At 41.1% G+C, this 25,438-nt stretch overlaps 1 protein-coding gene across 3 annotated transcripts; it reads right to left on the reverse strand.

Annotated features, from left to right (window-relative positions):
* Positions 1–973: 973 nt before the first annotated feature.
* LOC116992847 (cell surface glycoprotein CD200 receptor 1-A-like) lies at positions 974–20,590 on the reverse strand. Of its 3 annotated transcripts, XM_033052879.1 has the most exons (7): positions 20,559–20,590; positions 17,729–17,842; positions 7,966–8,271; positions 6,957–7,211; positions 6,085–6,184; positions 5,114–5,165; positions 974–3,023 (listed from the first exon to the last, which is right to left on the reverse strand). In XM_033052879.1, the coding sequence occupies exons 3-7, from the start codon at positions 8,255–8,257 to the stop codon at positions 2,901–2,903; spliced, it is 822 nt and encodes a 273-aa protein (XP_032908770.1). In that variant the 5' UTR covers positions 8,258–8,271; positions 17,729–17,842; positions 20,559–20,590; the 3' UTR covers positions 974–2,900. The 3 variants fall into 3 exon arrangements, with proteins under 3 accessions (XP_032908770.1, XP_032908768.1, XP_032908769.1); XM_033052877.1 differs by lacking the exons at positions 17,729–17,842; positions 20,559–20,590 and adding an exon at positions 19,799–19,893; XM_033052878.1 differs by lacking the exons at positions 17,729–17,842; positions 20,559–20,590 and adding an exon at positions 12,911–12,968.
* Between the last annotated feature and the right edge of the window lie 4,848 nt (positions 20,591–25,438).

Below are 25,438 nucleotides of genomic sequence, written 5' to 3' on the forward strand. Positions count from 1 at the left end.
ATTCTGTGCTGCTGGGGACCAAAAGCATACCTGTGCATGTGTTTATACATAAGACTCTTAACTTATTATTATTTACCACAGATACAAACTAAAATTCTGTTTTTCTGCCCATAGCAGGTCTGAATGTGAAACAAAGTAAAGGAAAAAAAAAAATCAACCAATTAGCAACCAGCTGGCAATGTCCACATCTGGAACTTATGTGATTTAGTCCAGTGTGATAGGCCTGTGTAGGATTATGAAACCTTACAGCTAGACAGTAGGTTAGCAGGTGATACACTTCTGTAAATATAACATATATTGCTTCTAAACTGGCAACAATCTACCTTCAAGAGCTGATGGACGCCATTTATGAGCACTGAACAACATAAAACTCTTTCCAGTCCACAGAAAAAAAGTCTTAAGAAGTGATGGCACTCTGTTTTTGAGGGGGAAAAAAAGATCAGTGGTCAGTATAACACCTATTTTAAGTGAGGAATTTCAGAGGATTATGCCTATGTTGACTGACTCTCTTCCTTGGTCAGTCACAGGAAACTGAAGTTCCTTTAAAAGTTGTGTGTAGCTGCTTGATACTCAGATTTGATCCCGTCCACTCTAAAATGATATGCAGACATGGAGAAAAGCAATACTTGCATGCAGAGAGCATCTGGACAAGAGCGGCTGTTTCATAGCTGCTAGAGTGAGAGTAAATAACCAGCTGTATCAGTTTACATGAGTAATACATTTAGGAACTGCAATCAGTTTAGAAGTCTGTTTTCCAAGCACTGTGTCATAGCCCTTGGGAGCTTAGCTCAAAAAACAACGCGTGTCAAAAGACACTTCTAAATCTAAAGGAAAAATCCAGTTCTTCTTATGCTTCAATCAGACCAATTACCCAGTCAGTCTTTTAAAATACTGAAATAAGAGGTAGTCAACAGGGGTTTATAAATATATTTCTTTACTCTTACTGTAAAGTTAGTGCATACTTTGGCTAGAAAGGCATCAATCAAAAAAAATTTGGGAACTGCTATTATAAAGAAGACAATTATTTTACTTATTCCCAAGGGATATTTTGTGAAGGTGAGATAAGTCACCTCAAAATGAGACACAATAAGATACATAAGCTAATTTACATACAAAAAAGGGAACTTGTAAGTACATTGAAAAGAATATCAGTAAGATATCTAGACATACAAATTAAAAAACCTTCAGTTGTGGTAGTTAAAATAAATATGACTACAATTAGCATGCATTTTATCCTTTTTGTACATTATTGCACATTTATAGAAGATATATTTGTACTTATTTTGTGAAATATTTTTGTGTTTGTTTTTGGTAAAAGAAGCCTGTGGGTTTTGAGTAACATAAGTATTTTATAGTATATTAATGCTTATACTCTTAAGAAAGAGAAGAATGGTATATCTTCATATAATCTTACCAGTGATCTGAAACACAGAATGAACATATTTAGTGGAAATCACAAAATGATGGAGTGGTTCAGGTTGGAAGAGACCTTAAAGATCTTCAAGGTCCACCCCCCTGCAGTGGCAGAGTCACCTTGCACTAGACCAGGTTGCTCGGAGTTACATCCAATCTGTTCTTGAGCACTGCCAGGGATGGGGTATCCACAGCTCCTCTGGGCAGCCTGTGCCAGTGTCTCATCACCCTAAAAGAAAAGAACTTCCTCCTAACATCTAATGTAAACTTACTCTTTTTCAGTATAAATCCATTCCCCTCTGCCTTGTTACTGCATGCTCTTGTAAACGTCCCTCTCCATCTTTCTTGCAGATTCTTTTCAGGTACTGGAAGGCCACAATGCAGTTACCCCAAAACCTTCTCTTCTCCTGGCTGAACAATCCCAACCCTCTCAGCCTTTCCTTATAGAAGAGGTGTTCCATCCCTCTAATCATCTTGATGGCCTCCTCTGGACTCATTCCAATGGATCAATGTCCTGCTTGTGCTGAGGACCCCAGAGCTGGGTGCAGCACTGCAGGTGGGCTCTCACAAGAGCAGAGTAGAGGAGCAGAATTCCCTCCTTCCCCTGCTGGCCATGCTGCTTTGTATGCAGCCCAGGACACTTTCGGTTTTCTGGAATGCGAGTGCACTTTGCTGGGTCATGGCCAGCCTCTCATCCACCCCAAGTCCTCCTCAGCAGGGCTGCTCTCAATCTGTTCATGCCCCAGCCTGTCTTGATACCAGGGGTTGTCCCAACTCGTGTGCAGCACCTTGCACTTGGTCTTGTTAAATCTCATGAGATTCCCATTGGCCCACTTATCAATCTTATACAGATTCTTCTGGATGATGTCCCATAATGGCATCTCAAAATATTGGATATGAACCTAACAAGGGAATTAGTCATCCTAGTGTAGTCTCCTTCTTAGTGGGTGACCTTCTAAATTTATCTCTTATTTCCATTTTCAGAACTAAGTCTTTCCTACCATTATCTTCTGCTATTTGAGGTATTCAGTGATGATCAGTACCCAGCTCATGTATTACTAACATATGTATTAGAAAAAAGTGGCTGTTGGTGGAAGAGAGTTTTGTTTTAGTTCAGACAGAACTCTCCTCTGGTCTCCCAAATGTGTGCATCATAGTGTCAAGTGCATGAAAGTAACAACTACAAGTGAGTGACAAAACTAGGGTCTCCAAGGCAAGAACAGTGAAGGGAAGACTGATCACAGTTTCTTTCCCAGGAAAAACTATGGTGTGTGGTCAGTAACATCTTCCTAGGAATGACACATTTTCCCAAGGAAGAAAGCAAAACAGGGAAAAAAAGAACTATGTACTCATCAGCAAGCAGAGGTATTTGAACAGACCTAGTGATCTATGCTGCCCCAAAATCTGAAGAAATCCTCTGAGAAGTCTCTTTCTATAACCAGTCTTCTATAAAGTATCTCTTTCCTTTTCTGGTGTTGTTGAATCATTCATGTTTCTGGGCACAGGTTTTGTGGAAGATTCTGCCCCACTGTCAGATCAGACACTGAGTTGTAGATTACATTTTCCTTTTGCACGTAAGTAGTATAAGGTTCCACTTCCATTGTGTCATCCTAGCAAAACAAAACCAAAAACTGTGAATACAAGGAGGAGTTTAGCTTAGCAAGACTCCGCAAATCTTTCATCTGCACTGAAGCAAATAACTGGGAAATAGTGCTCTCATATTTACTCATCTTCAACTAAAAAAAACCCCAAAAACCTTTATTTCTTTTTCTTTCAGAGAATATGGATTGCTGTTTCTGTCAAAGATTTGGAGGGTAAAGCTGAGGTATTGTTTCATGTGCCTCCTTTATCTTCCCTTCTACTCTAATTTTGTTGGCCTGAAAAGAAATTTATTAGGGTCTAATTCTCTAGAAAGAACAAATAATGTGCTGTAGTCTTGACCCTGATTCCTTCCTCATCAGTCTGCAGTTTCAGTCTACAGACATGCTATTAAAAGTCCCATGATACGACAGCAAGGGCACTGATACTTTAACCATTATTTTACATTAATGCAGCTCTGTCTATCAGCTACAACTGGGAGGGAGGGCAGCAGAACAGCAGGAATACTAACAACTAGAATTGACTACAGTAAATTCATGAATACAAGCCACACTGAGTATAAGCCACATCTCTGGGTGTTGGCAAATATTTCGTTTTTTGTCCATAAATAAGCCGCACCTGAATATAAGCCGCTCTGTCATTCGCAATGAGGACCCGTGTACAACAAAATTGCCAAATAGTAACAGAACGGCGGCAGGGCGGGGCTTACTGGCTCAACTAAGTCTGTGCAGGCTCGGCCCGCTAGGGGCTGCTGACGGGGCCAGGTAGCCCAGCCCGGCACTGCCGCTCGGCGGGGCCACTGGGGGCCAGCCACCGCTGCCACTGGGCTTGGTCACCATGGCCCGGCGCTGCCCTGTGGTGGCAGGCAGGGACAGAGGCCCCGGCGCCTCCCCGGGCCGCGGCAGGGGCGGCCTGGGTCCCCCGCCGCCTCCCAGAGCCACGGCAGTGGCAGCCCTGGTCCCCTGCTGCCTCCCAGAGCCGCGGCAGGGGTGGCCCGGGTCCCCCCTCTCCTCCCAGAGCCGCGGCAATGGCGGCGCGGGGCCCCCCCGTCCCTCCCCTGGGCTGCGGCAGAGGAGGGAAGGAGGGAGCTCTCCCTCCTCTCTCCCCGCCCCCCGTGCTGCCTGCAGGCAGCCAGGCTCCACCCGCGGTGCAACAGAGTAGCAATTTGTAACAATTGCAAAATGCCGACTTTGCAGCAGCTCGGCTTGGCACTCTGGTTGGCACTTCTGAGGTTGTAAATGTCAGAAAATTATTCACATATTAGCCGCTCCTTAATATTGGCCGCATTTCCGGTTTAGGAGCAAAATCTTAGTCAAATTGGTGCGGCTTGTATTCGTGAAATTACTGTAAGTCTCTTCAGGAACTGAAGCATCTTTTGAGTCTAGTGTATACTGTGGGTGCACAGATAGAATATAATTGTAACACATCTTGCCTGCCTACAGATGCTGTTACTTGGATTTGACAGTAGAAATCAGAGACAGAGCTTACAAGTGAATTGCTCAGCTACACAGGAAGCTTCTAGCAACACAGGGAATCCATTTATATCTTCCAGTTTGCAGCTCAGCTCTTCTTCCATTGTCTTGAGTATGATTGTCTTTGATTGTGGATTGACCATGCAAGATAAAGAGTGGCCTTCAAAACGCACACATTATCATTCTGGACAAAAAAAGGGATATTCTTTTTCTCTTGGTGTCTGTTAATCTCGCTGCTCAATCCTCTTGTTCACTAATAGTTTTCTTAATATCCCCCAGCCCATGCTATTGTCTCCCTTCCTGATTATTATTTGGAGAGCGGTTGTGGTCAGAGTATCTGACAGGACAAGGGAAATGTGGTGGGACTCATTCCTTGTTAAAATTAAAGGATGGCAGTAGCTGAGTGCTTGCTGTTGGAACACACCCCTAGTGATTGCTCCAAGTCAAAGTTATGGTGAAGATAAACTTTGTTTTGTCATATAAAGAGCTAAAAGTAAATATATCAGACACAGTAGTACCTGCTGAAAGCTGAGAGTAAAAATCTAATGTTTTTCCTTCACCAATCATGTTTCTAGGGCTACGAGAAACACCATGATTTGGAATGGTCTAATTTACATCATTCTCCTTACCTGTTCGGAATGTATAGGAGCAATTTCAGGAGGTTTGGTTTTGTGGCATGGTCTGTGAAAAAGAAAACAGGCATTAAAACATGTTTGGCTGAATCATAGCTTGGTTTCTTTGATCAAAAGATTGTGAAACATTTATTTTTCTTGTCTTCGAGAGTAAGATCTTCTCATGTCTCTCTCTCCTTGACTTTTGATTCTGAAATTATAGCACCCTACCATTCTTAAGAGGTCTTTTTTTATGTTTGTGGGAGCTTATACACAAAAGGGAAGCAGATTAGCATCAAAGCCCCTTGGAAGGATATAGATTTTGCCATGAGTGAAATTGTATTGAACTAACTCTTCACCTCTGAGGGAAGAGGCCTGAGAGAAAAACAATTTGGGACAGGCAAATGTGGAACCTAGCTGAGGTATCTATACAGGTGCTAATTCAGCCTTCCAGTGCACAAATGATTTCTGTAGTTTTTCCTCAGAGCAATTTTTTTTCTTCATAGGAAGTCCTAGATGGACTAGAGCCCAGCTTCACTCAAGAATAATAACGTATGCAGATACAATCTGCTGTCCCTTCTGTTCGTATGGCAGGTTGGCATTGCTCAGTCCTCTGGCATTTAGTGGAACTTACTAGGCAGCAGAACAGTACCCTCATCTAACCAAGAGAGATACTGGCAGACTATCACAGTGTCTGAAGAAGATTTACTCTCACAGATTCTTACTAGAATGAAATGTTCCTCTTTAGGAGGCAATGCAATCAGGGTCCTTGACCAACTTCTTCCCATTTATATTTTACTCAGGAGCATTATTCTGTGAAGATGTGTGCAATGCACAGCGTCTGCAGTACAGAAATATTAGATGTAGTTAATTTGGTTATTCAGCAGCACAGACTGACAGAATCATATTATTTCAAAACCCAAAGAGTACTTTAAAATTTTTTCTAGCACTAGACAGTTTTTCCTTAGCACCTTAGCATACATACATACCTATCACTGTGGAGCTTGAAATAGTAAATGGCAGCCAACAAGGTGATTATGACCAGAACGCAAGTAATAATGCCGGCATGCAGGAAAAAGCTGGTTTTCTCTAAACATAAAGAAACAGTTTCAGTTTATCTTCTTCTCAGTTTCTGTGTTATTTCAGTAGAAGATTGAAGTTATTTTAGCACATGCATGCATTTTCAGCATACTTGTAAAACAAACAGAATGTCCTTCAGTAAAAGGGACAGTTAGTAATAAAACTTCACTGAGAAACACAAATGGAGTCTGTGTCACAGGCAAAAGTAGATTCCACAAATCTCACAATGGTCACTCAGTATATTTTCACGAAGCCACACCTGAATTCCTCTCAAGGACTCAGTGCTTCTCAGTAGTCATATGTATTCTCAAAAGCAACAAGAAAACCAAGCAACAGTGGTCATACAGTGTCAGACATTCAGAACTTGGAATGAAGGAATGTATCTTTTACTACTAGCCACTAAAGACTTAGCTCTTCATCTCTCTTACCATGACAGTAAAACTTGCATTTTAAAAAACCAAAACCTAATAGTCTCATTCCAAATGATTATTCGAACACAAAGATCACAAGTGCTTTCTCTCTGTTTCCAAAAGCATTTCCACTATCAAAAGAAAACTACCACACTTATCCCTCTTAGGGAAGAAAGCCTTAGGAAACAGTGTCCGGAATCGAAACAAGCTGGTGATGTTCCTGGCCAAAGGCAGTCTGGGATGATATTCTTGTTTTTATAGGACTTCACTGGAGGTTTCTGTATCTTTTAGAGACTTCCCTTCCTAGAAGGAACAAGAGCTGACAAAGCTGAATAGGGCTCTGAATATCAAACACACAAAGGGAAGCTCACCTGAGGAACAGCAGGCTATGGACTGGCTCCAGTTCCCAGCTGGGTGGGACACGATGCAGGTGGTCTCATTGGTCAAATTGGTGCTGCATGCTGTGAACGTGCTGAAAACAGTCACTGTCCCATTGTTGTGGCACATTTCCTTTGCACTGGAGCTGCTCTCTGGGATCCACGAGAGTTGAGCTGGCGGCTTCCCTACCGCTGCCTCGCACACAGGGCTACCCTGCTCATCACAGAACAGGCTCAGCTTCGGGGGCACTGCAAAGCACCAGCAAGGGGAGACACACGGAGTTAGTTTGGCACAGCTGGGTTGGGCTGTTCTTGTTCTCCACCCAGAATGAACCCAGTGAAAAGTGGAGAATAAGTTTGGAGGTCCTGTCCCATCCCATCCCATCCCATCCCATCCCATCCCATCCCATCCCATCCCATCCCATCCCATCCCATCCCATCCCATCCCATCCCATCCCATCCCATCCCATCCCATCCCATTGCATCAACATGGGCCCAAAGCACAAGAGACCAAGAACAGGTCTCTTTTTCCCTTTTGTACAACTCTTTCCCATCCAGTTGAGCCTTCTCACAGCCATTCACATCCTCTGCGTGTACATGAGAAATTGCTTCACACCTGTCACGTCTAACTAGACAGTGGAAAAAGGGAACACCAGAAGGGAGAAGACTTACGGGAAATAAGGAGAAAGGAGACACAGAGATACTCCCAATGAAATGCACGAGTTTATACCTATCAAGAATCATAGAATTCACAGGTTGGAAAGGCCTTTAAAGATCCTCTAGTTCCAACCACCCTGCCATGCAAAGGGACGCTTTCCACAAGACTGGGTTGCTTCAAGTCTCACCCAACTCGGCCCTTAACATTGGGACATCTACAGCTTCTCTGGTTAATCTGTTCCAGTGCCTCACTACCCTCACAATACCAAATATCTTCCTAGTATCTAATCTCACCCTACCCTCTTTAATTTTAAAAAAGAAAGCACCAGTTTTGCGCATTCCTTACCCAGCACGGTCAGATTGTACGTCCTGCGGAAATTCCCTTCTGTTGATGCCGTGTCACAGAGGTAATTTCCCTCCTGGGCTATTCCCACTTGCTCTATCAAAAGGGCAGGAGCCAGACCTGCTCTGAATGTCAAGTTTATGTTGTCACTGCAGTTTGTTCTGTGTGTCACGTTTGTATCAATCCTGTATACCAAGGTGCAAGGGCCTCCAACCTTGGGGGTTATTGTCCATGTTAGCATACTTATCTTTCCTTTGATAAGGCAGGTGAGAACTGAGCTGTCACCCACAGTCATCACTATGTTGTCCCCTGAGGAGAGAAAAAGAGAATGTGTGAGGAGTAGCCCAGGAGTTGTGGTCTGAACTTCACAGGAAAATGTCTGCAGTGCTAGAGACAAGTGTGGGGCCATGTCTGTGCTTATCTGCACATTGTCTGTCATCTCTTATTAGAGCTCTGGATTATGGAGCCAACATAATGTGGATTATCACAGCCAACCCTTGCAATACAAACTTCCCACTGAGGATCATCTCAGTGGATAAGACTGGATACTGGAGGAGGACTCTACTCCTGCCCATTGTCTTTAGAGTTCCGCATCCAAAAGCTGTGCTTGTATTTGCAAATCCTCCAGTGGGTTGCTCACAGGGCTCAAAATACAGAAATATGACTATAGTATCTGGCCACATGATAGTGACTTTTCTCTCCAACTGTAGCTGGCATCAAAGTAAACAAATTCTGCATTCACATGAAATCCAACACTGTGAGCAAAGGCCTTGTCTACATGTCTCAGGTGTTGCACAGGCACACATAACACTGGTGGAACTCTGTGTAGGAGGAAAGGATTTTGCCTCATGTCTCAGGGTTTTCTTATATGTGCATTAGTGTTGTCTTCAAAGCAAGTGATCCTGAAATTGCACAGTGTATGTGAATGAAACTTCACAATTACTGGGTTTGTAGGAGTAACACCCATAGCTGTAGTCCAAGCAAACTTCTGTTTACAACTTCACTCATTTAGTAGGTGGCCATTAAACCTTTGGACAGTAAACCACTGATCTCTCAGTTCTCTGTGTCACTGGCGGAACATGAATTGCTCTTTCCTTTGGCTGAGTAATGGTTTTAGTGGCAGTGTGTGTGTGAGGAGAAAATCAGTGTACAATTTCAAAACCTGCATTAATCTGGACAGCTAAAGTTAACCAATCTTATTGGTACTGACAGATAAGATTTTCACAAATTATTCCCAAAATATTAACCCCCTCCCCAAAACTTACAGGCAAAATACTCTAAAGCAGCAATTGACAGTTCATCTGCGATATGCAAAGAATTAGAAGATTCATATTTGCATAATTAGTCAAACCCTTGTCAGTCTTTCTCCATAGAACGAGATTTGAATTTGTTAGATTTTGCTACCCCTTACACAGATCTGGGATTATATTATTTCTGCTGTCCAGCACATTTTGAATACCAGTTCTTGAACATTCACAATACTGTAAGAAGTGGTCTTAGTGAGCGTCAACTTTCTGCAATTAGTCAAATCATTACTATTAGTCTCTTTGAGAAAAATACAGTTGGTTTTACCTTAATAATACCATCTGAAATTTCATTATCTTCTTGAATCTAGGTGAATGAATCATTCCAGATCAGCTACTTTTGGTTTTATTTGATTGAATTCATGGGAAATTATTTCTGACTTGCAAAATGAACAGAGTTCACTGCATTTTAACTTCTTGTATATTCCTTTAAAGGATTTTGCCTTTTCATTTTGAGCATTAAGTATCCTTTGGGTGAAGTCAGTTCAGCTGTTAAGAGTGTTCTGTGGTGCATTATTACTCTGGAGGTGTTTTTAAATGACAAGCATTTTTCTTCTTAATGGCATTCCAAGAAAGTGTGAGGTGTGTGTTTTAAACTCAGATGATTTTACCAGGAGTGGAACTGAAAGAATCCTTTTGTCTTGTGATAGTTTCTGGATGAGTTCAATTAGTGTCTCTGAAAATTGGACAACAAAGTGTTCCGTCTCCTATTTAAGGTTGCTGAGAGCCCCAGAGCTCAGAGTAATGCAGACCTCATCTAAAAATGACTAAGCAAACCTAAGCACTCAAACAGCCCATGTGTTGGAGCTGGGTGGGTTTTTTGGATAATGTTTGCAAATGTTGAGCAAGAATGACAGTGTTGTGCATATTCAACTGCATACACTTTCATTTACATACTAAAGCAGCACTGTGTTACTTGTCTTTCAACTCAGCATCTCCTAAGCAGCTCATTGCAATGTAAAAGTTCCCCAACATAATGGGTTTTCATGCTTCAAGGCTGTAAAGAAAGAGGCAGTGAAAGTGATGCTTTTTGCTATGCCTTTCTGTCATATTCTCCTCTGAATGAATTAGGTCAGGTACCATTGACATCAAAAAAGAAACCACATCAGAAAGCTTAAAATCTGCTGAATCAAGTTTAAATACAATTTTAGGTTTACAGAAAATTTGTAGAAGGGTTATGAAATCCCCTGTATCTTTCCCCTGTATCCCCTGCATTTTACAAAGAGGTCTCACTATTATAAAAGTTCAAACTGTCTTCACTTTACTGGCCTCTTTTATTACTGGAGTCCAGGTAAGCAGCATTAGTGTAATTATTAATTATGAACTTTGGTGCTTGATTTGCTTCTTTTGGGCATGCTGCTAGAAACATGATCTGTTGATTTCTTTTATAAAATAATGTGTCTGCCAAAAATCCTTAAGGGTTTGGTTGATTTGTGTTTCTGAAGTGACTTTGAAGTGACTCACAAACTAAACAGGACTGGGTCTGGTTAATACTTGATGGGAAGCTTATACACCATGAAGAAAAAATTACATCTATTTTTACAGAAGTTTCTGATGATCTTTCTATTTCAAGGTAAAATATCATCTCAGGAAATATCAAAACTTGTTAGTTTTTACGACAGAGTTAGCTTTATTCAGAAGCAATCCAAATTGTATATTCCCAGAAGTTAACATGTAAATAGCTATGGGACCTCCAAGCACAAAGGCAGTTCTTTAAATAGAAATTATCCTCATCCTTATTCTATTCTTCCTGGTCAGCCTTAGCATTTCCTCCAGCATTTCCTCATGTTGAACTGAAGTTGGACATACTCTGCTATCTCTTTCTAATGAGCATAACAAAAGCCATATAAGTACCTAAAATATATTTTATTGGAACATAAATCAATATGCCAGAGAGTGACAGTTCTGCAGGGGACACAGAATTGCTGGCTTTACTCATGAAAGTAAACGTCCTAAAAATAAATCTCCTCTGCTCCCTCTGTCTCTAAAGAACAGGTTTTTTCCCTGAGTCTTCTTTTCTACTTCACAAGCTTTGGCTGACTTGTCAGGTTGCACACTTTTTACATGATCACCTCTGAGCTCCTTTTCTCTCACTTCCATGACTTCTTGTGGGTCTGCTACAATCAAGTCCTTTGCCAAGGTCTCCTGGTCTTCTCCCTTTGTCGTCCTAACGCTGCCTGCCCCAGCCTGTGCTCTTGGATATGTACTCAGCAGCTCTGAGGGAAGACACAATCTCCCCCTTTCCTCTGGGAATTTCACTAAACCTAGAGGGTGTATGTCTATTCTGCAGGATAACTAAGCAAACAGAAATATTTACAGTAATTTTACGATTATAAGCTGCATCTGATTATAAGGCACATTTCCGGATGTTGGCATCATTTTCATTTATTTTCCATACATAAGTCGCACCTGATTATAAGCCACACGTTACAATACAGAGTGTGATAAAAGGTATCTGTTCTATAACCATCTGTTGAGGGTGGGGGCAGTGATCCTTATCTCAATGGCAGATATTCTGCTAATGAGCCATCCATTGAAACCAGGCGGGGCATTGTTCTTTATCTTTTCACAACCCATCCTTCCTCCAGCGAGTCATTTTCTGCTAATGTCCTATTGAGTCCCACTGTGGGACTGATAAAATTACTTCATCCCATTGGAAGTTGCTCCAGCCAGGGGGAAGAGCCCAACATTTCTTACCAAAATAAAAACAGAGGTTTTAGGACACTAAGAGAACCCCTTTCTCCAGTGGACTCCAGAGGAAAACCAGATTTCTCCACATCACCACTGGACCTCCAGAGGGAAACTGCACCTTCTGCAGCAGCACTGCTTCAACAGAATCACATCTGTCCCTGCAGGAGGATGCAGCCACCATTTAATGGGACTGCTACCAACACCCTGCCTGACGGGGTGTCAGGTTGTACTCTGACTTTGTCAGGGTTTGGAGTTTGTTTCTTTGTAGTACTGTATTTCTATTTTACTTTCCCTAGAAAAGAACTGTTATTCCTAATTCCCATATCTTTGCCTGAAAGCCTCTTGATTTCAAAATTGTAATAATTTGGATGGAGGGGGTTTACATTCTCCATTTCAAAGAGAAGATCCTGCCTTTCTCAGCAGACACCTGTCCTCCAAACTAAAACAGCAACTTTTCGTTCTTTGTCCGTATATAAGCCGCACATGATTATAAGCCACACTTTGGGTTTGGATCAAAATTTTAGTCAAAATTGTGCAGCTTAAAATCATGAAATTACTGTAATTAATAATGTGGTTTAATCCCAGCTGGCAACAATGCTGCACACAGATGCTGGCTCACTCTTGCAGACTCCCCCTACAGTGGGATGGGGAGACAATCAGAAAGGTGAGAAAACTCAGGTTAATGGGTAAAGCAAAACTGTGCATACAAGAAAAACAAAATATCCCAAGGGCAGGTAGGTGTTCAGCCATTTCGAGGAAAGCAGGATTGTATCATGCATAAGGGGGACTTGGGAAAACAAACATCATAGCTCCAAGCATCCCTTCTTTGTTCTTCCTCCAGTTTTATGTCCTGAGCATGACGCCATATGGTCTGGAATATTCCAATGGACAGCTGGGGTCAGCTGTCCTGGCTGTGTTCCCTCCCAGCTCTTTTGGACCCACAGTCTACTCACTGGTGGTGTGAGAATCAGGAAAGGCCTTGTAAGCTCTGTGTAAGCACTGCTCTAAACATCCCTGTGATGCCAATACAGTTTCCAGCACAAATCAGCTCCATAGTAACTACTGTGAAGAAAATTAACTCTATCCCTGCCAAACCCCAGCACAGTATTCCATTCTGTTAAAGAGAAAAGGTTCAGTGCTGTGAGTGTTTTAATTCAGACCTCTCACCACACCACTGTGTTCTGGAACGGTGTTTCCATGCTGCAAAGTGGCTAAAACTCATTTGCTACTGTTTCCTCTGTGAAAACTAAATGGCTTATGGCCAGTGCATTAAGGCAAATACATGGCATCCACATCAGAATTTATCTACTCAAAGGCTGAGAAACAAACCAGCACATTGCACAGCTGCATCTCTCAAGGTGAAATCTCCTCTTTCAGCTGAGCTGAACTCACAGCTTGCTGTGGTTGAAAAAGGTGATAATTAGGGCATCAAAGGCCTCATCCTCTGTGGGCCTGCAGAGGACAAGTGATTTGAAGAGGTGTGAGCTGTGGAGCTCATCTTGGTCCGGTGCTAACTCAGGATGGTAATTAAATGTCAGCACTGTTAGCTGTTCCATTGCACACAAGAGAGATTAAATGAATGGTCACATATTTATTGTAAATCACATCTTTTCAGTCATGTTCTTCACAATTGAGTTGACTCTGGAAAACAGCAATCATTTTTTCTGTTAGCCGGAAAGAGCAGAGCTCGGGAAAACAGGAGTGCGTGCTGTCTGTCACACTGATGTGGAGAACAGATGAGTCAGGTTCTGGGAGTTCTGTACAGCACCAGACTGAACCATTTTATTTTGGTTGTGAATGCAAATCCATTGTGATCAGGTTTCACCTTGGAGACTCATCTGATAGTAGCAGGCCTTTAGACTGAGGTCCTCCAATTAGACTCCAGCCTCTGAAATCTATCTAATTATGCCATTTCTCATTGTCTCTCATTGACTGTTGCAGAAAACTTGAAGCCATGTCTGAGAAGTTTCTCAAGCTCTATTGCAGGGCATTGAGTGTACATTCCAATGCACTGACAGACTCTACTTTTATATTTCAGAATGGACATATCCTCTCTCAGGAAAAAACAAACTCAGATGAGGAGTTCACATTTGCGTTTCAAAAATGTCCTGGTTATTGTTGTCATGGTAAGATTACTGTAATTTGAAAAGATTGAGGGAAAGACTTTGCTCCGTTTTTTGCAGTGTGGTTTATGCAGTGTGTTTGACAGTTCTCATGAACAACTAGTTGCACCAGCTTCTTTGCAGTATCACTTATTTCATCATTCCTCCTGTTTCTCAGAGACTTTCTCACACTAACAGAAGAAAGGTTTTAAAAACAAGAACATTTGATTGTGAAGCCACTAAACTTTTGAGGGGAATCACTGCAAAATCAGAGACTGCTACACAGGCTGAAAGTGCTTTTGGTTGTTTTCAAACAAAAAAGATTTCCAGCCTCTCTTATTCTTCATAGCAGGTTTTAAACCACAGTAGAACTTATTATTGCCTCAATTTCCATTACAGCCTCTTTGCAAAATTTAACTGTTAAAGAGTTTTTGCACTATAAAGAGACTGCTTTACTTTCTCAGACATCTTTCTCAGACTTTCCATTGATTCTTTATTTCTTACAGTAGCAATTTACCCGAGCATTCTGATGCATCTTCCCCCTACACCCCCTGCAGCTATTAAACTTAGAGATATAATGAACTGAAACAATGGTCATACCACAGCCAATTACTGTATCTTGGAATGAATGCAGTGTATGAGTCACAGCAAGTCCTAATCAAAAAAGCAGCACCGGATGCTTGGAAGAGTTCAGATATCAGTCTGTGTTCTGCATCTGTTTTCCCCTTTTACTGCCACAGAGTTCCTGTGACACCCAGCAGGCTTGTCTGGAATGAAATGAAAGATAAATAGAAGTGCTTTGCGCTAGCGTAGGAATTGCTAAGGCACTGGCAGATTCTTCTGTACTGTAGCTTTGTGACATGGAAAACACAGTCACAACAGCACAGGATGGAGTGTAAGCTAAAAACCACCCCTGTGTTTTGGGTGAGAAGTAAGTAGTTAGATGGTAGTAGTAATTTTCATTATAGAAATGCATCAAATAGCTGACCTAAGCTCATATGACTCCATTTCCTGAAACTTAGATCACAGCTTTTTCAGCACGGATGTATCTTTAAAAGGGCACATTGAAAGACTTATACCTTTGCTGCTAGTTTCACACTCACTGTTTTATCCATACTTATCATTATTCATTGAAAAGATGTTCTATTCTAATTTCATTCTAGTTAGGCTTTTTCCTTATCTTCACAAATCACTTTCGTCCTCATACTCAAATTGTTACTTTGTTCTTTGTTCTTCTTTTGACATTTTTCTTTTCTGTTACCACGGCCATGCCACTTGCAGTACTTTTCTTGCCACCAGTACTGTCACTCTTTCTTGCTGTTTCATGCAAGCTGAAGTAGTAACCTCATGCACTTTGACCTTGGTTTTACAATACGAAGTGCTCAGAGCATGGCTGGATTTTTTAAGATTCAACATGGCTTTATATATTGTAGAGGGCTGAGGACAATGATAGCAGCCAATAGTGATCTCAAGGTTTCAGTCTTCCCATTTGAGGTGGAACACACCTTTGCAGTTGCCAGTTCCTAGTGTGTAATTTTTCAATGATCTTTCAATTCTCTAAGCTTTCTCCAGTATCTTTTCAAGCAGTCTTCCAATACAGCTGGTTTTGAAGGCAATGAAAAGATGCTAAAGCTCACTTAGGTAGAGATGTGTTTGATAGAGTGTCCTCTTGAAAAAAATTAAGCTGAAAGAATAAATGGACAGCTACATGATGGATAAAGAATTGGGTTAAGGAGAGAAAGAAAAGGCAGTTAAATGGAGGTGCCAGGTTGAAAGTAGTTTGCTGATAACATTTCTCACGGGAGGATTTTTGCCATATTTCCATTCAACATTATTACGAATGGCATTGGCTGTATCAGGAGCGTGTGAGGAAAATTTGTTGAAAGCAGGAAGATCACAGTGTTAGTAGTGTAAAGAATTGATATGTCACATGAGAAGAACCAGTTGACCTTGATGAGTACAATGTTAGATGTGTCCTGAAATTGAGCAGCGAAAAATGTCATAATAATAAGAACAAGGTAGTACAACAAATTTTGAAGGGAAAGTAGAATAAAGAACCATGCCTTAATCAGTATTAAAACCAGCCTTTCAGTAAAATGGGTACTTGTTCTGGTGTTCAAATTGTTTGCGAAAGGTGTTTTCTAATACAATGCCTGCAATTTGATCCAGTGATTCAGTAATTTATCATCACGTAAATAGCTTATGTCTCAATATAATACGACGGTGTATTAAAAAAGGACGGCTACAATTCTTAAATGAAGTAATTAATTGTTGTTTAAAAAATGTGTCAGAGTCGTGTTGTTAGGAAGGACAAGGATTTGACAGGAAGGTCTCACAGATATGTATGTTCAACAGAAAGATCTTTGAATGTAGAATCTGAAGAAGGAATAGAAATGATAGCAAGTTTTGATATAGAAGAATTGCTGAGCCAGTCTTACTGGATAACTAAGAAGGCCAAAGGTATGTTAGTATGTGAGTTGGAAGGGGGTTATAGCTCAGAGCAAAGGATAAAACCACCTCAAACGAAAGATGTCCTTACCCAGCTAAAAGATTTTCACAGGCAAACAAAAATACCATGTCACAAGTAGAAAGAAAGGTCTCAACATTTTCCACTGCAAGAAAACTAGAAAATTACCTCTAGCTTAAACTGTAATATACCATCCTTTTGTGATTGGAAAATAGTAACATGAACATGGTAATTTTAGTACTTATGATGGGCTATAGGTAATAGTAAAAGTATTGATTGGTTGCCATGTATTAAGATACTTTACAATGAAAAGTATATAATACATTGTAACCAGAACTAGATTTGGCTTCAGACGAGACTACAGCTGATGCTGACTGCTGCGGGCTGGGCTCTTGTCACCCATGACCCGTGCATTGCTGTATCATCTGGATAAACATCATTTAAAAGAGCCACCTGGAACCCCACATCCCTCACTTTGGCTCTTACATCACACAGTTTAGCGAACAAGCTCAGTTGACCAAATCCTCAGCTGATAATAAATCATCACTGAACTTAATAAATTCTCACACAGTATACTGGTCTGGCTGTAAATTTGACCTTTGCTACTTCTGAACTGTCCAAAGTAAGTGGATTTTCTGCCTTGCAGGTTATGAGCTGGACTAGATGAGGGTAGAAAGGATTTGTACTAGATGTCAAAGTGCCTTGGGTAGTATTGCTTTCAGAGTAGGACTGTGACACCATGTGTAACAAAGTGCTTCCAGTTCTCAGTATAGGAACTGATACTGAATGCTTTATTTTTTTTTCTAGGTGCTGAATTTGGCCTTTTACTCTTGGCCATGTCAGAAGAAAAATAAAACAAGTACTCTTCACTTATGCTTAAGTAGCATTTTCCTACTATTCTAAACAAAACCAGATCATTGTCTGCAAACTGTAGGTTGTGTACCTTCTTTTTCATACTATGCAGAGAGCAGACAGGAACAGTGTGAAAACATACTTTTGACCCCATTTTTATATAGTTAAAATCTCAGTCATACCTTGTTTAGTGCTTACCCTTAGCATTGCAGTTTTCATCCCAGCATTGTCGTATTCAATACCAAGATAAGGCAGCATAAGAAAACGCTGTATGTTTTTTTTATTATGAATGACTGCACCTCTACCTATAAAATATATTAAGTAGCATGTACCTTTAGAAGTGAACTCACAGTGAAAGAAATTCTCCTTGCTTTGTAAGTCATGAAGTATGTGATCAGTTTGGAAGACCAAACTTCCTTCCTTCCATGGTTTTGAAAGCAGACAAGTTCAGACACAAACACGCTCTGCATTTGGACCACAGCAAAAGGAAATTGTTGGTGTCATAAAAATGTGCTTGGAAGATTGTCCTATGGCAATTTAGATGTGTTCTAAGAAAAGCTATTATTTTTAAAGTATTTGGATGAGAAAAACAGGCTGCTTGGATTCAGATGTTTTTAGGGTATAAGAAGTGAATCCAGCAGACAGTCGCAAAGGAACAGTAAATAGTGAAATGGAGACAAATGTAAGCTTACCATAATAGGGTTTTTGAGGCTATGATTGTTTTGTATCTAAATGAAAGCAGTAACATTCAAAGAAGTTATGTATGCAGGCAAACTTGAACTTAGCTAGGTTGCTCTGTAAGTCAGCTTTACTTTTTTTCACCTCATAGTCTATTATTCCAGCACAATGTCACTGAGTTCAGTTTTTCACTATTGATAAAACTGATCAACCATAGGGATTGCACCTCATTATTTAAAATGGATTTCTGGCATCTTCCTGTGAAGCACTTGGACATATCCATTGTCACAGGATAAACTACAGAGGCAGGATTTAACCAGTCAAATGCTGCAAATGTTACTTCAATGAAAAGAGATTTATTGCATTGACTTCCCATGGAAGACCTTGCTTGTTCTTACCACTCTCCCTTGGAGTATACGCAACACCTTGAGGTGTTGTGCGCGCTTAGTTAAACTAAAGAAATCTTCAGAGCATTACCAAAAATATTTTAATCTTGTGTCTTTTTCAGTGCTGCTACTGCGGGTTGTCAAAAAAGGAATTTTAGTAGAGATCGTGTCCCAGCTGCTTCATTAGATTACTATCCAACTCTACCTGAGGGCAGATCTAGCTATGACAAATTAGGAAGCAGCCGCAGCCTTTCTTCTGAGCTGTCCCATCTGCTCTGATAAAAACTAACCAAATCACACAAAACAACAAGCTAAGGAAATGTTAAGGAAAATGTTAATGGAGATAAAGTCTGGTTGCATACAAAAAGTTTTCCACAACTTTATTTCTTTCAGAGTAGCTTGTGCTAGTCCTCAGAAGGGGGACATATTTCCTTCTGAGCTTCATGCAACAATGAACTAAAATTATTTGCACATTCCTTAGAATATGCACATTGGTTCAGCTTGATGTATTTAGTCTGTGATCTCTGAAGGAAAAAACCCTTGCCACTAGATCTTGCTCAGAAGAGCCACGCTGATGCTCTAAGGAAACAAGGTTAGGAGCAGTGCTAGCTGAAATGTAGGCTGCTTTTTATTGGGAGCAGGTTGGGGGAAGAGGTTTCAGGAGTGGAATTAGATTTTAATGGAACATCTTTTTCTATGTTCTTTGAAGGGCAACATAACTGGTTAACCAAGATACCAAGAAGTTAAAATCCAAATACCTTAGAGTGAAAACTCCCCACTTTTTATCACTAGATTATTATTTTTTTAATATTTGCAGAAAAGTGATTTTTTAAAAATAATTTTTGCCAGTAGCATTCCCCATTTTCTCCTCATTTTCTTCAACATTCTGTGGTGTATCCACACTCCTTTACTTTTTGAGCAAATGTCTTCAAAAATGTAGACTGTCTCTGATGCTATCATAATCAATCAGCATGAACTTGAGCAAGTTCCTCAGTATTCTATATTGATCTAAGTCTTTGCCTACAGAATAGGAACAGATCTTTTACCACCAGTGTGCTTGTTGTGAGGTTAGTGATCCAAAGTTCCATAATGTTCATAAGTATTTCATTTTTTTCCAGTGGGTAGCACTGAAGCAACTATTTAGAATCCCTCACTATCACACCAAACACATTATAGATGGGTGTTCGTCCCCACCAACAATGACTACATCTGTTTTGATTTAAAATATCACAAAGGAGATATTTTTGTTTTCTGACCAAGTGGAATGAAGTAACTCATGTCCATGTAGTTGAGTTCTATCAGTCCATAATAGGAATGAACACATGCATGTTAATGTTTAATTTGGATCTCACGGACCTATCTGCCTTCCTCCTCCTATACGGAAACTGTTTAGGTTTCTGGAACTCCTCTTCAAATCCATAATTCCATTATCAAATCCCTGGATTGCTGTACGGTGCCTGGAAGAGCACAAGCTCTAAAAATGCAAATGAGCAGTATGTGGGAAACATTAACTGCTGTAGGTAAACTGTATTAAACCAAAGTCAACTACACTAAAAGACAGAAAATTTGGACTGCCATTATCCTTGGTACAAAAGCCTTTCCCATCCTGATACTGGTCATGCCCCTTAGAACGAAATTCCAGAAGCTGCTCTCCTCTATCAGAATATCAGAGACCTTCCACTACTCCTCCAAAAGACACAAGAGATCCTTGCCCTATTTTGAAGTTCCTGCAGTCTCTCTTCAGTGGAACATATGTGTCTAGAAACTTCAAGTTCCGAGGCATATTTTTTGTGTATCAAAAGGCTCGGTTTCTCAGATGATGTGGATTTGGATGTCTCAGTAAAAAGGCTATTTGTGACAAATTGTACATTCCCAGCTAAGGGTCACTACATAGTTGCCTACATGGAAGTCACGGGGGTAAAATACCTGTCAGCCTTGTGACCACTAAGAAAAGAAGAGCAGGAGAGGGTACTGGGAAAACATCTTAATTGTGCCTCGTATTTTTTAGCATTTAATACAAGCCACAGAATTATTTATAGCTTTTTTAGAAAGAAAGGAGCTGTGCACCTGTCCTATTCTTACTTCCCAATGGCCAACTGGTCCCAGTTAGACTCACCTGCTAATGTCATGACCATGGTAATGAAGAGCAGCACAAAAACATACACAGTCTTCCCAGCAATCTTCATGTTGGTTCCTGCTTTCATGGGCAGCTCCGTCACTCCATCCATCCCTCCACCAACTTAACTGTGGTCATGTGGAGCATTTCTTGCTTGCCAGTACATCCTCAGTAGCAAGTGTCAGTGTTTCCTCTGCCCCTCTCCCATGCCTCTCCTTTAGCTGTGCATGCTCCTGATTGCCTGGCTCCTCAAAGCTGGAGAGGTTCCTCTTTCTGACTTTTCAGAGCACTTTTCAGAGCTTCCTGTGCTGAGAACCCAGGCAAACACTGAGGAAACAGGCTGAGCAATTCTGCCTTCCGTTCATTGGCTCTCCTGAGGAGGCTGATGAGTGAAGATAAGCCCTGCAGCAGAGTTCAGAGGAGGAGAAAGCAGAGGAGATTATTCAATGATGAGTTTAATATCTAAAAGGAAATCTTATGGAATTTAGAGAGAGACTTATTCTTCATGTCTCCCACTATTTTTACTTCTGCTACTTCATTATCACATCTTTGGCACAACCTCCAAGAAAATTCTTCCACATGTCTTCCTTAAAAAAAAAAAAAAAAAGCTGTCTTAAATCTTCTCAGTAAGTTACATTTTCTGTTATTTATTTCTTAAGTACTTACTTAGCACGTGGAATTCTACACTTCTCATATATATACACAGCCTCATGTGAACTTTTACATTCAGGCCTTGTGAACTCTTCAAGAAGTTGTAGGTGTACCCTTGCTCCATCCCCACCCCTGTCACCTAGAATATTACAAATCCAAACCTCATTTTTTTCAGAATCTGAAAATATTGTGAATATGGGATGCTGTATTTCACCGGTTTCCAGAGAAATTGCAGAATGTCTCATTCTGGAGGGCTGAAACATGAAAACATTAAATATTTCCAAAACGAAACACTGATACTTCCCATTTAAATGATGCTTTTGTTTAGAAACCGATCTAATTTGAAAGGGGCAGAAATCTGTACAAAAGTCAAAATATTGAAGAAATTTTTTTTTTTTTTTTGGCGCAACTGAAATTGCGTTTTTCTCTAGACGACAAAAACAATAAATATTCTAGTATTATGTGCCCTTAATCTAGAGCAGGCTTCCCATGGGTTCACAGCCTCCTCTCAGACATACACCTGCTCCAGTGTGGGGCTGCTCCATGGGCTGCAGGTCGATCTCTGCCCCACTGTGGACCCCCATGGGCTGCAGGGCTGCCTCAGCATGGTCGGCACCATGGGCTGCAGGGGAATCGCTGCTCCAGCACCAGGAGCACCTCCTGCCCCTCCTTCTCCAACCTCAGTGTCTGCAGGGCTGTTTCTTTCACACATTCTCACTCCTTTTACCAGGTGAAGTTGCTTGGGCATTTCCCCCTCACTGCTTAAATATGTTATCCCAGAGGACGGGCTTTCCAGTGAGCAGCAGTGGAGAAGTTGTATGCTGAAATTTCACCAGGCAACACCATAAATTTTATGGGTACTAGAAGCTGTAAAGAATTGAAGCACTCTTGGTGCACAGAGACATGTTTTCAAAGTTTAGTAAGGTTCATTCCTTTTGCAATTTTTTTTGCCAAGTGCTGGCAAAGATGGAGGTGCTTCATGGAGACGAGAGGAACAAGCCCATGGATGTGGTGAGAGTAAAGAAATGGGATGCATAAAGCAGCATAAATGTTGGTACCGTAGGGAAGACACTGAGCAGTGTGGGAACACAAATTGGGCAGACAGGAGTTTTGTGTAGACAAGAAGGATTTGGGTAAAGCACGTGTGTGTATTATGTTAGTCCTGTATGGGGTGAATTAAGAACTGCAAAATCCTGTGGCTCACTCTGCTACTGGCAACATAGTAATTCTACTGAAAATTTCCACAGGAAAATACTGTCTTTGAATAAGAAACTGGGGTGTTCTTTGAGGAAAAGCTTCCTCAAAAATATAAGGTTGAAACAGTATTTTAAAGAGAAGTGATGATTGTCATTTAGCTTTTCTTTTTTCCTTGTCTATGAATTTATAAAATGGAAACAACATTTATTGTGGATAACGACAGGTAATAGTTACAGTCTTGAAATCAAAATGAAGAAAAGACTTGCCCTCGTTCAGAGGAGAAAGGTGAAGCTGTTTCAGAATGAAAGGTCTATGTTAAATACTTGTCACCAGAAATGGAATGTCGCCCACATCTTTCACTAAAAAATATGTTTGGGGGTTGTGTTTTTGCAGAATACACTTGTGTGGGTTCTTTTAAAATAATATTGTATCAGTTTCTCCACTTCCTCACTGATACAATAATTTCAGACCCTGGGTTTCCTCTCCTTTCCTAAGCCACAGCATTTCCCCAGTACAATTCAGTTGTCAGTCACCAAGAACAGGCCTAAATTATTAAAAGCTACTAAAAAGTCAGAATAGCCATTAAAAGCTATTAAAAGTTAGAACAGTTAGAAGTAGGGACAGAGACATAAGAGGAAAAGACAGAAAATAGATCAAAGGTGGCAGGAAATGAAATGCTCAGGTGCTAGGACTGCACACTGTATTTACATTGTTCTGGTGACTGCAGTCTGATGTTCTGGTAGTTTTATTTGCTCATACTGGTGTACCAAAATGACCTGCATTGATGTCCACTGAAACAGAGGAGTGGGAATTAAAGTCTTATGCAAATAAGTAAAAGAGAGACTGATAATGATCATAGAAAGAAAATAATGCAAAACAAAAATCCAGATGGATTATCTTGGTCCCAGGAACATCTCATTAACCAGCGCTTTTTGTGGGAAGGTGTTCTGCATATTTTTATGCACTTGATTTTTAAAACTCAGTATAGGGCTTTGACACTCCTCTTGACTGTTCTGAGATTTTCAGCATGCTATTCGCAGTTACACTGCCTTATTTTCTATTTACTATTGACTGCAGGATTAGTAACGCATGTGAATAGACATCATTGCTTTATTTTAGACAAGGGCATGGAGAAGAAGATCTGTTTATTGAAGTAAAGGTAAGAAGACTGGAGAGAGAAACAGGCAAACCACAAGCAGTGTCAGGCCTCATATATAAAAGAAGTGGTGCTCAAATCTGATGCAAAGACAAGAGGATATTAAGATGTAGAAAATGTACAGACTTGTAGCGTACTGGATACAAGATTGCATCTTTTATTTTTTATGCTTATACAGCAATGGGAAAGGAGAGATTTTGGAAGCGAACAAACTCTCTTCTAAATAAGAAAAGTCCAGCTTTAAGTTGTCATCATGGAAGATCTTTACTATAAAATGAATTCAGAACCAGAAATTAGACAGTTGGATACTTTAGGGAAGAATTATTTAAGATATCATTAAGATACTTTGGAATCAACTTTCTGGTTGAGGGCAGCAAAATTTGGGAAGTGAGATACGAGAAGTCTGTAGCAGGTCATGACAGAAAACAGAAGTTTGCCACAAGAAGTGATGAGTAATCACAGGAAACCTTTCTCCAAGTTACATATTGAGAACCAGGATCCCATGACATAGAATTCATATGAATTTCTAGAACTGTTGTGTTGAAAGATCATCTACTTCCGACCCTCCTATCATAGACAGGGACATCTTTCCCTACATCAAGTTGCTCAAATCCCCATCCAACCTGGCCTTGGAATACTTCAAGGGATGGGGCATCCACAGTTTCTCTGGGCAAACCTGTTCCAGTGTCTCACTACCCTCACAGAACAGAATCTCTTCCTCATATCTAACCTAAACCTATACTCTTTCAGTTTAAAGCCATTCCCCTTTGTCCAGTTACTACATGCCCTTGTAAGGTCCCTCTCCAGCTCTCTAGCAGGTTGCCATTATGAAGGCTGCTCTAAAGTCTCCATAGAGCCTTCTCTTCTCCAGACTGGATAATCCCAACTCTCTCAGTCTGCCTTTACGGTACAGGTGTTCCAGCCCTCTGATCATTTTGATGGCCCTCCTCTGGGATCTCTCCATCAGGTTCACATCCTTCTTATGTCGTGTGCTCCAGATCTGGACACAGGACTCCAGGTGGGGTCTCACCAGAGCAGGGCAGAGGGTGAGAATCACTTTGCTTGCCCTGCCGGCCACATTGCTTTGGTTACAGCCCAGAAAGCCAAGCACATCCAGGCTGTGCAAAAGGATCTTTGACTTTCTGGGCTGCAAGTGGACGTTGCTTCTCATCCACCAACACCCTCAAGTGTTTCTCCTCAGGTCTGCTATTGATTTATTCTCCACCCATCCTGTGTTGGTGCTTGGGATTGCCCTGGCCCAGGTGCAGGACCTTGTGCTTGGCCTTGTTGAAGCCCTGTGCAGGGTCAGCTCTCACACCTGTCCATGTCCCTCTGGATGGGGTCCCTTCTCTCCAATGTGTTCGCTGCACCTCAAAGCTTGGTGTCGTGGGCAAACTCACTGAGGGAGTGCTCAGTCCCACTGTCCATGTAGCCAGCACAAGTGTTAAACTGCCCCAGCCCCTGAGGAATGGCACTCGTTGTTGGTCTCCACTGGGACATTGATCCAGTGACTGTGCTAAGTGGGACCATCCAGCCAAATCCTTGTCCACTGTGGTATGTTCTGGGCCTCTCCACTTTAGAGAGAAGGATGTTTTGTGGGACAGTGTCATGTGCTTTGTTTGTACAAGTCCAGGTAGATGACAGCAGTTACTCTTCCCTCACCCATCATGGAAGGCCCTCAAGTCTGCCAGTGATGCCATCCTGGCTGTCACCAATCGTGTTCTTACTTTCCATGTGCCTTGGTATAATTTCCAGGGGGATCTGCTCCATGATCTTGCCAGGCACAGAGGATGAGACTGACCTTGTAGTGTCCCTGTGTCTTCATTATTTTCCTTTTTGAAAGATGGGAGGGCCTTTGTTTCCTCTTTTCCAGACA

This window comes from Catharus ustulatus, chromosome 2 (assembly GCF_009819885.2).
Source record: "Catharus ustulatus isolate bCatUst1 chromosome 2, bCatUst1.pri.v2, whole genome shotgun sequence".
NCBI lineage: Eukaryota > Metazoa > Chordata > Aves > Passeriformes > Turdidae > Catharus > Catharus ustulatus.

What these genes read in the sequence shown, in the direction of transcription:
- LOC116992847 (XM_033052877.1), bottom strand. Translation starts at nt 19,862, where the DNA reads ATGGATTTGAAGAGGAGTTCCAGAAACCTAAACAGTTTCCGTATAGGA. An exon ending in GTACAATCTGACCGTGCTGG is followed by an intron (nt 7,212 to 7,965) that starts GTAAGGAATGCG and finishes GGTGCTTTGCAG; the next exon opens with TGCCCCCGAAGCTGAGCCTG. An exon ending in CTCCTATACATTCCGAACAG is followed by an intron (nt 3,024 to 5,113) that starts GTAAGGAGAATG and finishes TTGTTTTGCTAG; the next exon opens with GATGACACAATGGAAGTGGA.